Source organism: Emericellopsis atlantica (assembly GCF_019669845.1).
Source record: "Emericellopsis atlantica unplaced genomic scaffold F5Z01scaffold_27, whole genome shotgun sequence".
Classification (NCBI taxonomy): Eukaryota; Fungi; Ascomycota; class Sordariomycetes; order Hypocreales; family Bionectriaceae; genus Emericellopsis; species Emericellopsis atlantica.
This window is the reverse complement of record NW_025764729.1, coordinates 41,305-54,749: the sequence shown is the minus strand read 5'-3', so window position 1 is coordinate 54,749 and position 13,445 is coordinate 41,305. Positions and strand designations below refer to the sequence as shown.

General features: G+C 54.9%; 5 protein-coding genes across 5 annotated transcripts; 2 read left to right on the top strand and 3 right to left on the bottom strand.

Annotated features, from left to right (window-relative positions):
* Positions 1–85: 85 nt before the first annotated feature.
* Positions 86–1,276, top strand: F5Z01DRAFT_278135 (uncharacterized protein). The gene is made up of 2 exons (XM_046258716.1): positions 86–228; positions 293–1,276. Exons 1-2 carry the CDS (start codon positions 171–173, stop codon positions 847–849), a joined length of 615 nt encoding a protein of 204 aa, XP_046115292.1. The 5' UTR covers positions 86–170; the 3' UTR covers positions 850–1,276.
* Positions 1,277–2,808: 1,532 nt separating this feature from the next.
* Positions 2,809–4,341, bottom strand: F5Z01DRAFT_277628 (uncharacterized protein). The gene has a single exon (XM_046258715.1). The coding sequence runs from the start codon at positions 3,986–3,988 to the stop codon at positions 3,260–3,262; it is 729 nt and encodes a 242-aa protein (XP_046115291.1). The 5' UTR covers positions 3,989–4,341; the 3' UTR covers positions 2,809–3,259.
* A 2,878-nt stretch (positions 4,342–7,219) lies between these two features.
* On the bottom strand, positions 7,220–7,674 carry F5Z01DRAFT_676856 (cytochrome c oxidase assembly protein COX16-domain-containing protein; the record flags this gene model as incomplete). Its single annotated transcript, XM_046265294.1, has 2 exons — positions 7,220–7,303; positions 7,408–7,674. 2 exons carry the CDS (start codon positions 7,672–7,674, stop codon positions 7,220–7,222), a joined length of 351 nt encoding a protein of 116 aa, XP_046115290.1.
* Positions 7,675–8,547: 873 nt separating this feature from the next.
* On the bottom strand, positions 8,548–11,451 carry F5Z01DRAFT_277286 (uncharacterized protein). The gene is made up of 2 exons (XM_046258713.1): positions 9,843–11,451; positions 8,548–9,795 (listed from the first exon to the last, which is right to left on the bottom strand). Exons 1-2 carry the CDS (start codon positions 10,971–10,973, stop codon positions 8,692–8,694), a joined length of 2,235 nt encoding a protein of 744 aa, XP_046115289.1. The 5' UTR covers positions 10,974–11,451; the 3' UTR covers positions 8,548–8,691.
* Positions 11,452–11,604: 153 nt separating this feature from the next.
* F5Z01DRAFT_663346 (reactive mitochondrial oxygen species modulator 1-domain-containing protein) lies at positions 11,605–12,489 on the top strand. Its single transcript, XM_046264025.1, has 4 exons — positions 11,605–11,961; positions 12,007–12,033; positions 12,082–12,202; positions 12,255–12,489. The coding sequence occupies exons 1-4, from the start codon at positions 11,904–11,906 to the stop codon at positions 12,379–12,381; spliced, it is 333 nt and encodes a 110-aa protein (XP_046115288.1). The 5' UTR covers positions 11,605–11,903; the 3' UTR covers positions 12,382–12,489.
* The last annotated feature ends 956 nt before the right edge of the window (positions 12,490–13,445 follow it).

The following is a 13,445-nucleotide window of genomic DNA, read 5'->3' as shown; positions in this document are numbered from 1 at the left end:
AGCCAAAAAGTGCAGGGTAGGCTCGTTGCCCCGCCAACAAAGTCAACAAGGCACATGCATGAAGCAGCGCCCTCCACGTCCTGCGCTCAGGAAAGCCATTGTCGTGTCGTGGCCCAACATCTTCCACAAATCTTTACATATTGCTATAGCTAGCCGGTCCATCAATCAAGATGCGCCGGATACTCCTCACGCCGTCGCAAGTCTCTGTGCTGGTCACCAGCCTTGTCGGTACGTTGCACGAGAGGCGGGCGCAAGCAGCCCACTCCAGACGGAAAGAATGACAAGTTCACAGTGATTTCGTGCACCCTTGCCCTCTTCCTGAGCGGCTACGTGATTCAACAACGGACACTACGAGATCTACGGTCTGCGATCAAGCCACGAGCACCTCGACCAAAGCCACCACAGACCTACCTGCCCGCCAAGTTTCGCAAGAACACGCGCACACTGGAAGATGGAACGATAATAGAGGTGGAGGGCGACGCTGAGGCCAGCGAAGGCCAGCAAATGCAGCGAGAGGTCATCATCGAAGTAGCACCAACAACCGTCCCAGAACCGGTGGCGCAACAACATGTGGCGGCACCGCCTCGGCACCGTGGGGTCGAGAACGCCAACCCGTCGTCAAGTCACCACCACCACGATCAGAGCGAGGTGCCCTCCAACAAGCTCGCCATGCTCGACGCGCTCAAGTCGCAGGCGGCGCAGAAGTCGTGGGCGGTAGAGCACCCGGATCCCATGGCCAACAGCAAGGTGCCCGTCACCAGGGCGGAGAGGAGACGGCTGATCAAAGAGGAGATTCACCGACTGTCGCAGCCAGACGAGCAGGTGTACTACCAAAGGAGGCTGTGGTAGGGGCTTTCGTGGGTGTGTGATGCACGCGGCGCGGGCTTCATGTGATGGTGCATTTTTTTGGGATATCTGGCGCATGGTGTTCATCTTGGAATCTACAATGATAGGAGTTCAATGGATGATGATTGCCTGATTTTTGCTGCAAGAGACTTCGGAGTGATCCTGAACCGGACATTACAAACTGAGCAGGCAGGCAGGCAGGGCTGCGATGCAACCCTTCAGGTCCGTCGTCGATAAGGCAGCCCTCTGCACGGCAGCTGGGCGTCTATGACAGGTCCAGCACTGTCCCCAAGAATCGGCAGTTCAATTGTTGGACGCGCAGTCAGGCAATGTGAGTGCCTTGGCCATGACGACAGTTAAAGTGGTTGCATGAACACAGGATGCTGAAAGGCTGCAACAGCCTGTTTCACGTTTTCAACGCCAGGTCAAGACGAAGCTAAGGTCGGCACACCCGCCATGCTGACGCCACGGCCGTGAGACGAGGCGTCTTGCCTCACACGCCAGTCCGGAGTCTGGGTCGGTTTCGAAACGTTGTGCTGGCTGGTTGGTGGAGAAGCGCAGCTGTCAGGCAGGATCTCCGTGGAAGTGAGCGAGCCGATAGAGTGGTCAGCCAGCCGTCGGAGTGTTTAACCGTTAGCCGGCACGTTGGCTGATCGTGATCGAGCTTGGAAGCATCGTGGCCGGAACATGCCTTGATTATTGCAAGTGCCAAGATGAGTCCGCTCACTCTGAATCTCCGCTCCGCCCGTGAACAGCTTCGTAGCAAGGATCATTCTGATGCGCGACCCGCTCGAGTGTCAACGAATGGTTGACTACACTGGACACATCTGGGACGCTGTGAGCCATCGATCAAGAGGATGGCTTTGCATCGTGAAGTTAGTGGTGGACAGAGTTGCAAAGCAGGGCAGATGCGCAGGTTGGACGTGCAGTACCAAGAGCCAATAGTTGCATGTTGGGGTCATGTGGAGGACGCATACGGGAAATTACACTCAACATTGTATCTTCATCATTATCATCATCGCATCATCATGAGATATTCACGGACTGAGGAGAATGAGACATTTTGACACGGTCCAGGGCTCTCGTGGTCAAGGACCGCGTTCCAGCCCACCCGTGCACGTCGCGAGCTTCATCAAGCCGCGACCGTGAAGATGTGTTTTCGCCTTCACTCCAAGATCCCAGGCCCCAAGGAATGTGGGCGCGGGGACACTTGCGTGATGGCGTCGCATTCGGATGGGGCCCGAATGTTTTCGCCTCCCCCTGGCGATAGGCTATAGCAGATGAGCCTAGCTGATATGCCTACCACGCGCAGAGATATCATCTTATATCATTGGACAGCGGCAGTAATTAGCAATGATACTGCGCATATAGTACATGGCGGTGATATAATAATGATTTAATGGAGCACCAAGTGAGTGATGCCGTGCCTGAATGTGAACTGGAGGCGGGCGCTAAGGTCCGTTCACTTTCAGTGCTGCACGGCAGTGGCTCCAGCGCACACGTGGACTAAAACGGCATGGACAGGGTCATCCCAGACCTCCAGTTGTACGTGCGCAGCGTACCGCCGTACGTACTACGTAAAGTACGTATTCTCCGAATTCTCCTCCCCAGATCCTTGAAAATTCGCAATGCCATGGCATCAATCATCATCTCCGGTTGACTCACAGGGTCCAGTCGCGCGGTTGCTTTTTCTCATCCTTCATTACACGCAGAAATGGTACAGTACCACGGCAGCCAAGTCTTCGTGGTGGCTCTGCCCAGCCCAGTGCCAAGTGTGACTCCAGTCACGGCAGCCTCGTAAATGGAAGCACCGCCAAGCCTGTGGAGTGCGAAATGACGGATGCCGCGTCGGAGGGTGATCTGGGCCTCGTGGGTCTTGTCACTTGGACGTTCCGAATGCCGAGAGGAGCGAAACAGAACGATCAAACGGAGGATACGTCCTTTTTTTCCGCACGCTTTTTTCGGAGTGCCCGTGAGCACTTGTAACAACTCCACATGGAAGACTACTAGCTGGCAAGAGTCACGAAATCACACAATGAGCAGATCAATGAGAGGTGAGCTCGTCCATTCTTTTGGGAGCAAAGTCGTCGACTATGGATTACAAAGAGATAAAATATGTGTCTCGTAAAGAAGCCTCCCCATCGTATATCCCCCGTGTAACAGAAAGACCACTGCCTGTGGTGGTTGGTATCTTGGTAAAACAGAACGTGCCCCGTGGCCCCAGAGAGAATCCCAGTCTTTTGATATCATACCATGCATGCCCCATGCATAATGATGCCAGTACTCCATGCTTGAAACCCAACAGCAAGATAATGAAAGACCGTAGTATATCGTGACAAGTGGAAAAAAAAAAAAAAAGAAACAAGATGAAAAAAAGGTCCGTGGTGGAGAATAATGTCGGTGTGTCGAAAAATTACACCGACGCTTCGGCATCGACCTCCTCCTGGCGGAAGACAATGCCTCGTCGTTTCCAGCCGCCCCTCTTGACAAAGTCCTCGACGCTGTTGAGCTTCTTCATGGTGGGTCGTTGGATGGCGGCCGGCGTCGAGACGGCACGCTTGTAGCTAAAGTTGGGCGTGTCCATGACGGAAATTCTGTTCTCGTCGTCCTGCTCCTCGGCGGCGGGCGTGGGCAGACCGTCCATGGTCCGGATGGTCTGGATGGTCGACTCGGACCACCGCGACTGCATCCCGGGGCGCTGTGCTTGCTGGCGGAAGAAGAAGTAGTCCGTCGCGGCATCTGGTGTGGCGTCGGTGGAGCACGCGTCCTCTGCTGGGCTCGCGTGCGGTGGCATCTCCATGACGAACTGGTTCAGGTCCACGTCGTCGTCGCCTTCCTCCTCCGTGTCGTCGAAGCTGTCCCCATCGCTGTCCTCGACAGCAACGTCGTATGTGGGTTGTTGTGGCGAGAGTGTCTGTTTGAAGGGCCTCTCGTGTAGCCTAGGTGGTGCTGTTTGATATACGTTGCCAGATTGTTGTGATCGAGGGATGATGGCGGTCACGACTGAGGCAGTCGAGTCGGAGGAGGACAGGGAGCAGCCGGAGAGTGTTGACCCTGAGAAGGAGATCTTGCGAATGTGGAGGTCACGAGGACGTTTTGAATCCTTGCGCTTCTGTGAGAAGCTGTGGCCGAGGACGTGCATCTTGTCGACAGCCAGTTGTTGTGTCACCGTCAATGTCGTGTAAGTGATGTGAATCCCGTGCTGGTTGGTATGCGGGTCGAGAGTATTGAGCGAGGTCGAGGGTGATGTTGTAGTGGTGGAGTATAGTATATTAGATAGATGACTGGAAGTATGTAGGTATCAGATCTCGACACTCCAGTTTCATGTACAACAATAGATGACTCGAGACGACAGCGGCAGCTGGATGAATGGGAGGGACCATGATGCTATATACAGATAGGCCAGGCAGCCTAGACAGCGGGCGGACGGACATTGTGGAGTGAGTGACCGCTGCGAGACCCAAGGGTGGTGGGTGTGGATCCCCTCAGCCAAGAAGTGAGTGCGCGTGCGTGCGTGCGCGCACCCCGCCGGTGCCGAGCCAGATGATGAGAAGATGACTTGGCGTCCTGGGTCCCCGTTAATCACCACTGGGAGAAAAAAAAGAAAAAACTTCATTTTTGGCCGTAGTGCCCAAGATCTCGGCTGCCTTGGCTGGCACTGGGCGGTCACCTGCTGGGCTCACCCCTGCTTGTCTGGCTATTAACCATCGCGCTAACAGTGGCCGTGAGCTTCGGGCGGTCGTGATTTGCAACGACGGACGTCATGATGTTTCGTGCCTGTGTGCCCGACCGACACTCAGGGTCTCGCTGGCATTTCGCAGGCGTCACTTGCATTGACGAGCGTTTAATTATTTTGATAGCAGTGAGCATCCTCGCGTCGACGCGTGAAGAGCATGCGCCGATGCGCGTCGTCGTGTGTTGGGTTGTTTTCGTGGACTGAGACACTCATGTGCATCTGTTCCTGTTCCTGCTGGTGCCTGTCTGTGCCTGGGCCTGTGTTCCTGGATCTGAATCATACCTTACCTGGTACCTAAAGGTAGGTCTCACATGGCCCTCCATCACGAGAGTTTGCGCTTGATTACTGCTGTATTCTTCTCTTGGCCTCGACCGACCCGTCGTCCCGCACGTCACCTCACCTAATTTCGCTGTTCAGCTTCATCCGTCGTAGGGCTTGGCTATACTCAGAGTGGTAAACTCAACGTTGACGCTGGCAAGCTCGGCAATTTCCTGGCGACAGCTGACCAAGGCCGAGGCCGGGTCTCTAGCGCCGCCAATCAGTTGTCTGCATTGGATGATTTTACTCAGCAGCGAGGCTGCGCTGGACCCTGGAAATCTCTTAGCTCTGCTCGACGCTCGTGACATCTTGTCCGGTTGTGACTTGGGCCGTATTCCCCCACAGCCAGAAGCCCGCAGCGCTCAGCCACAGTCTGTCTCTCGTAAAGATCGTCATCGGTCGTCTTGGCTTTTGCTGACCGCCATCCTCGGCGAAAGTGTCCATGATGCCCATGAGACGGTCGTTGTCAATTCATCTCGCCGAAAAGAAGCAAGCAATCAAAGGCAGGCCCGCTGCCTGCTGCAGGTACGAGCCCGGAGACCTGCCAACCCGTCTGCCTGCAGCTCAGGGTGATCGTGCCTTGCATGGTGATTCCTCACCTGATGCCTTCCAGCGTTGCTAGTGCCTCGATTGCACGCACATCTGCATTTCCCGCCCACCCATTCTTTCAGCCCGGATGGGATTCTCCCCCGGTCGCCCATGGTAAACCAACATGGGTTTCAATTGATGACTCTTTGCTTCTTCGCTCGGTTGCTCCGGCTATGGCCATCCATGGTACGATACGTACGTACATGTATGATAATGCGATATTCTGTCACCATGGCTGCCACACCTCTGTGACCTCCGATCAACTCCGCATCCAATGACAGCGCCGAGATGGCATCGCCCAGCACCAAGCCGACCAAGCCCAGCCAAGCCATGCTCCCGATCGGACGGGTTGTTTGGTCCGTCACGCACTAGCTATGCGAACACGTTGGTCAGATGATGGCTGGACCTGCAGCCACCGAAGTTTCCTTGTACGTATCGCCACGACAGTGTTCAAGCCATTCAGCCTCAGCTCTGCTGTCCTGGAGTCTGGACGCAATCGACAATTTCGCTTTGCCGATATCGTACGTGTACGGGCCCGCAGCTCAGCTCAGCTCACTACATGCCCCCATGTCCTTCGTTCTGCTGATTTGGGTCATGTACGGGGATGCAAAACTCCACTCCACTAGCAATCCCACTGCCTTGGTGCGATGCTTGAGCTTCCCAGCTGCGGGAGGCTGGAGCTATCGATTTCTTGTCAGGCACAATCAAGGCACAGCTTGCAAGGGAAGAATAGTAGCTCCTCGGACGTAATCACAATGATCGACGCAGCGTGACAACGACGCGATTGGTGCCCGCGCTCAGACATTCCGGACTCTACTACAGTGACTACACTGACTCGATCTCGGACACGACATGAAGGTTATCCATTGCGGCCCGCCATCTTGTCTACGATCGAATCCGATCATTGGGACAACCGCCGACATAGTAATTATCACAAACGCACTCATCATTGTTGGTCTCGAGGTCAAACGCCATCCTTGCATTGAACCATGCCTACGACTCATGTCGATCGTCCCCAGCCAGTCGTCCTCGTTGAACCTACTATCACAAGTACTCTGAAGCTATTCCCAGAGCTCCACGCCCCAGTCCTGACTGCTTCCCCTCCCCCATGACGTCGTCTATTCACCAAGACATCTCACATTCAAGATAAGTCAAGTGAGTGCACGTCCTCAGCATTCCCTCCATTAAAGAGCTTGCATGAATCCTCACGCGGCGCGTGCGCGGCGTCACCTAGCTCCCGTCATTGGGGTTTTCGTGTCATCCTCTGCCTTGAATTACGACGGGGTCTTTGCACGCTGAAACAATAGAGGGAAAATGTGTCCATCGGGAGACCCCACGGCTCGATGAACCTCTCTTCCCATGGACGTGTCTTGCCATGATATCAGAGTGGCGAATGATTCTGAAACGACGCGGACGAGCGCGCGCGCGTCCGCTACCGATGATCTCCTTTTTGCACGTAAGATCATCCAACCCGTGTCTCCTATCGCGCGATGTGATCTTCCATGCGGAGAATGATGACTTGTCTTTGCGCGTCTTTGTGTCCGCGCCAGCCAGCCAGCCAGCCCTTGAGGTCGCATGAAATGCAGTGTGATTCTTGGGCAAATGTGATCTTCGCATCGGGACCACGCGCTGGTCATCTCGATGAGGCTCCGTGCACGGGAAGTTTGCTTGCCGCATCAACGGCAGACCAGTGAACACCCTTCCACGTCCCTCATACGATACATCTCCTGCTTATCGTAGAATACCGTCACTCTCACCCTTGAACCGCTCCACGCGTCTCTGCTCCCAGTTTTCCAGGTCACGGCCCGCGAGTCGCTGCGCGCGTTGTTAGCAGCAATTCTCTCGAGGTGTCCCGCTCTGTTCACTTCCAATGGATTCGACCAAGATCGGGGTTCTGGACGAGAGGCTATGTCACTCACATTGTACTCCTCCCGCATGTCAACCTTTCGGCCGGCCCGCCGCACGCTGAGTTCCTCCTCCTTGCTCATCTGCCGCACCTTGCGATCGTGCTTCTCGTACCGCACCGCCGTCGCGGGCGTGAGGACAAACGAGCCCGCAATGATGATGCCCAGAAAAGGCAGGCCAAAGGTGAGAAAGGGGTGCTTGTTCATGAGCGAGCGGTACCGCATGCCGATGCGGTTCATGTCGGCCGACGACCGGAACTTGTTCGACTGGAAAGTCGGCATTGTGGCGTGGTTGGTCGACGCGGCTCGGTATACTGTGGTCGTAGCAGTAGACAATGGTGGGTGAATGTCGAGTCGGATCGGGTTGCAGCTGTAATATGACTGCGCTGTTAGACAGGTCTCGAGAGTGCTCCGGACAATGATGATGTTGGCTTTTCGTGGAAGTCTTGGGGAGCTCGGGATTGGATGTTGTCGCGGAATTGCCAGGCGACCAGACCCCACCGGCTGGTGAGTACCGGTGTCGTGCGCAATTGGGTTACCCTAGTCTTCGAGAGCGAGATACTCTACTCCATGCTGGCTTGGAAACACTACAATGAGCTGTCTAAATTCGGGTTCTCTCAAAGCCTTGAAATTGTTTAATCTACACATACAGAAAATTGATGGAAAGCGTTGGCGTTGCTACTACCGTATAGTGCGAAGTTACTCTTTTTCGAAAACTCTCCATGCCTCACACAAGTCAACCAACTGTCAGTGCAGAACAACAAAATACAGACCCCCAAGGAATAACGAGAGACAAGAAGCTACTAGCCATACCCAGCGCTATATAGCATGCCTCACATAAGCACAGGAAAGTCGCGGAAGCATGCAGACAGAGGATTAATTATTGGAACAGGTAGTCCACATTACAGAACCAATTCTCCTCATATGTATATGTACCCTATGCCCGCCCGCCTCGCTCTCGTCAAAAGCATTCGTTACACCGCCATGCCTCAATCAAAGCACATCAAGTAATCTAGCGCCTGACAGTGCTCCCTGACCAAAAAAAACAACCGTGGAAACAAACATTGGATGCCCAGAGGACCAAACACATCGCCATGCTGCGTCTGCGTCATTGTACAGGGTGGTCGACGACAGACATGGTGGGGAGCCGTTCATCATCCCAAGAAGAAGGGTAAACACAGGTAGAATTGTGTCCATACAAAGGGAAGATATAGTCGCGGGTCGGCATGTCGCATGTCGTGTCCATCTCGTCGTCGAGGGATAGTAAGAGGTAAAATGTTCGGAAACAAAAAAAGATGCTCATCGCTCTATGCTCGGTGGTGGTGCCTGCCAGCCATTGATGTATGCCATGAGACCCATCCCTATGAGTACAACGCCCAGCGCAGAGGCGTACGGTAAACTGGCCTGCAGAGGACTGTCGGGTGCGGTCTTGGAGGTGTTCATGGGCGTGATCGTGGTGGCCCTGGAAAGTGTCGGGGCATCACCCTCGCCTACAGCCCCATCCGACTGAGCCACATATGTCGTCTCTGCGGATGCTGATGCTGCCTCGGCGTTCGTCTCGTGGGAGGTCTGCACCTCGGCCGCCCTCTTGCGCGACCTCGAGCGCTTTTCCTCCTGGTCCGCCGCTCGCCGAGCCTCTTCTGCACGTAGTTGAAGCACCATCTCAGCCAAGCTCTTGCGATCCGCGTCCCGTGCGGATTCAGCGGCCTCGCAACGCCCCTTCCAGTGAGCGACTTGCTCCTGCATACTCTTCATTTGGCCATCCATCGTGTCGATGCGTTCTTGCAACGCGGCCGCGGCCGCGTTGGCTTCAGCACCCTCGTTGTTGGCGGCCGTGCTGGCCTCGATTTCGACGCTAGGCTCATCGTGGGCCGGAGGCTCAAGAGATTTGTCCATTGAAAGCGTAGGCTCCACCACTGAGCCGTTGAGATGGGTGTTCGCGGAATCTTCGAGGCGCCTGGCCAGGCTCTCGGCCAATTCGCGTGCCTCACGTTCTTTCTGCAGCATCGTTTCCAACTCCTTCATGCGCGCTGTCTGAGTGTCCATGTCCCGCTTCGCATTGTTCAGTGCTTCGGTAAGTTGGATAATCTGTGACACGTTCTCCTGCCTGATCGGGGAGTTTGCCTCAGGTCCTGACTTTGAGCGCTCCGTGACCCCACGCTTCAAGGAGGGCGCGCTCGGCTTCTCGGGTAGTGGTTGCTGGGGTGGCGGCGCAGGTGGTTCGGAGAACCGTGACTTGGGTTCTGGTCGAAATGGAAGACCGTTCACCAGATGCGCCTTTGGGGGCTCAGCGGCCTCCGGTTTCTCCAAGTCCTTGACGTCGTTCTTCGATAAGAGTGTGCTGACAAACTGGTTGGTCCTGTTCAGGTCCTGCGCCTGTAGCCTCGCTCCTCTCATTTCATTCTGCCAAGTCAGCACACAGTCTGCAATGCATTGTCAAGTGCACTTACCGCAAGACGCTTCAGAATCTGGTCTGTTGCGATGGGTGAGAGGAAGAACGGTCGATGCTGAGGCATATTGGCCTGCGCGCTCACGGCCTGCGGATTGGGCGCCATCCGGCCGGTGTTGACCATGGGTGCATTGCCTCCTTGGCGTCCCCGCGACTGCGCACCTGGTTGTGCCATCATGGCGCTGTTCGCTGGATCCAGGTCTCCAAAGTTCATGTCAAGCACATTGTTCGACGCGCTCATGAACCCAGAGTGCTCCACCTTGGCGGCGACCTTGTGATGAACCACAGTCTTCTGATCCTCACTAACAATATCGATACCGAGTTCAAGATGATCGCCCGTCTGGAGCTCGTGCGGCTCCGACTCACGGTTCTCCTGCGACAAACGCGTGCCATTGACAAAGGTGCCATTTGAAGACTTGACATCGCGAATGTAGATCTTGCCGTTCCGTTCTGCGTAAACTTCAGCGTGCTGCCGTGAGAGCACCTTACTGTCGAAGAAGCCGTTGAACGCTGTAGGTATAGTCTTCTGGTTGGTCTGCCGTCCAATACGAAGTGTGTCTGGTGCAAAAGGCACACCGATCGTCTTGCGCTCAAAGGTGCCGTTGAGTGACAACAAGTAAAGTACAGGCTGACCCGGTGGCAGCTGGTTCGTGGTCAGAGGCCTCGGCATCATGCTTTCAGGTGTGAGCTGAAGCAAGCCGGACGCATTCTGTTGCAAGGGACCTCCATGCTGCTGCTGCTGCTGCTGCTGTTGTTGCTGCGCGGCGAGCATACCGTTGGACCTCCCCGAGGGCAATCTGGAGAAATCCGGCTGCACGTCACCTTTGTTCGGCGGCCAGGGTTGTGTTCGGGGCCGTTTCCGAGACGCGCTGTTGGCCGCCCACTGACTTTGGTCGGAGTTGGTGGAGATGGATGTGCCAGACGGCTGGGACGCGCTCGTCAAGGCTGTGGATGCGGACGAGGCAGAGGTGTTGGATGAGAGCGATGAAGACGAGTTGGAGCGTGATGGAGCTTTGCGCGGCACGAATGTGCCTCTCACGTCGTCAGGGTTCATCGGGTTGTTGCCGTCAGTAGAGCCCCATGCTGGTAGTGATATCGGGGCCAACGTCCGAGAGCTCGCGACTGCAGTCATGAGAAGGACTGATCACTGTATTGACGTCGGGAAGGTGCGTCGGTGGTCGGGGGCGATCGGAGACACTGCCGTGGCGAAGGGCTCTGGGAGAGGCGATGCCAAAGCAAGGCCGCGCAGAGCCGTTGAAAATCTCAAAAAAATCGCGTCGTGCTCGTCAATGTCGGTCGTGGAATAGGAATGTTCTGATAGTCAAGGTCCGTCAGCGTGAGGTCTTGGCCAGGAGCTAGGCTAGGAGGTCAATTTAAGCGCGGCCCAAGGCCCAAGCGACATGTGCTAGGTGCTTGAACTGGGTCGCAGGAAATCGGACAAGACATACAGGATGGATATGGCGAAAGAGGTTCGCGATCATGAGCGTCGCCCGCGAGATCTCTGGCAATGTCGAGATAGGCTCGTCGTTAGGAGGAAAGATTTGGGTTCTGTCCCAGTGTCCCTAACCGCCGTCTAGCGTGCTGAAGCTGGACTTGGCTGGGGGCCGAGCAGGAAAGAGTGGGGCTATTCACAGCTAGCCTGAGTATCACGGTATGGCCCAGCGTGATTGACAAACTTCGAGAAGATAAACAAAGTGGATTGCAGGTGTAATGATCAACAGGAATAAGATATATAGTCATTCATTGCGAGTTTCAAATAACGGTTCTCGGTGCAAACTTGGCAAACACCATCGCGTCAGGCGTCTTCCGACTGTGAGCTCTCCTCACGTGATGCGTACCGTGTGAAAATGGCGATAGTGACGGAACAGACTGTGCAGAATGCACTGTACATAGGTAGCATTCGCATAAACTTTATGCCGTTGTACAGACTTAAAGTCAGTCCAAGTCGGGCTAAGAGTGGGGCGCATTGAAAGCTGGGGAAGCTGCTGGACCGAAAGTTGAAATCGTGAACGGTCGAAGACTCGACAAAGCTGCAACATCCCATCACAACAAAATCTCGAAAATGCCCCCGGTCGCGAATATCCACCATGGCCAGGCTGGCCCGTCAACCTTTGACAAGCGTATGTTTGGTTCTGGCTACTCAGTACGAGGCTAATCGCGAACAGTCAAGATGGGCGCAATGATGGGCGGCAGTACGACAAAACCATTTCCCCCCAAAGACCGCGACTGACAACTGATAGCTGTGGGCTGCATTCTCGGCTTCATGTACGGAACCATCAACATCTTCCGCTACGGCGCAGGCACGAATGGCGTGATGCGCACTCTTGGCCAATACATGGCCGGCTCCGGCGCGACCTTTGGGTACAAGACTTTCTTGATCACTTGTTGACCATGTTGGCTGACGAACCGATAGGTTCTTTATGGGTGTAGGAAGTGTCATCCGCACTGATGTGGCCGATCCCGAAATTCGCGAAATGTACTTGCAAGCGCAGCGACGACCGATAATCTGGCGATCACACCAAGCATGGAGGCGAGACTAGGCAAACACGAGCTGATCGAAGTGTAATGTTGGGTATGAATAGGTGGGATGTACAATACGATACTTTGTTTCTATATATTCACCATGGTGTACGCTTGTCGTTGGCAAATCGCTCCATTTCCGACTCTGTTCTTTGGGGAAGCGCACAACCTTGGGTCCTGCTGACGAGAAGCTTCAATGACATCGAGGCCATGGCCTCGCCCAGACACGGTCGTTCAAAGCGTCTCGTGCATTTCCGGTGTCAAGGTTCGAGGGTGTCACCAGATGCTTCATAGAGCAGCCACTCTGCGCACGCAGCACCGCCACTTTCGGGCCGTCTATACAGCTGAAGAGCTGTGCATCTGGCTTTCCACGGCTGATGCTGACGTGCAATCTTAGAGCCTGACGAAGGTGCCACCATGCTCAGCTGATGCGGCACGAGTTGCCAGCGAAGACGGATGTACTCACGAAGAAACATACGATGAGATCACACCAGCCTGCATTCGCTTTTGGCAATCCGTATGGACATCTCATGCGGAAAGGGATCACATGATACCTCCCGATACCGGTCCTGCCGCCCGAGGAATTGCTTGGGATCGCAATCTAACCGAGCAATATTGCTGGTACGACGGGAGCATCCAACTTGTTCCACCTCGTACTGCATCAAAGAAATCACTTTTTAACTCGTGTATGCAAGCATGTTCGTCGAGTCGCTTCGAAGCAAGGACCCTATCCAGAGGGCTACGCTGTTTCACAACATTTCTTTTTCAGGGCCTTGGCGTGGCCGGACCATGCATCAGTCTACTGCTGGCCTGAAGATCACCCGTTCACCGCACCCGAAATTATTGGGCATTCGCCCACAAAAATCAACCGTCAACAGCGGGAGATGCAACCAAGACCAGTGGAGATCAGAAGAAAGGCCTTGTGTGAAGGTCAAACTTCAGCTGCCGCCGTCGGGAGTCGTATTCGCCGACCTGAGGACCTGAGCATGAGATTTGGCCGGTTGTAGGTGGGTGGACGGTGCGAGCATCGAACTAACAAAATGCCTATGACTGGCTCAACAACTAAACTGACATGGATTTCCAG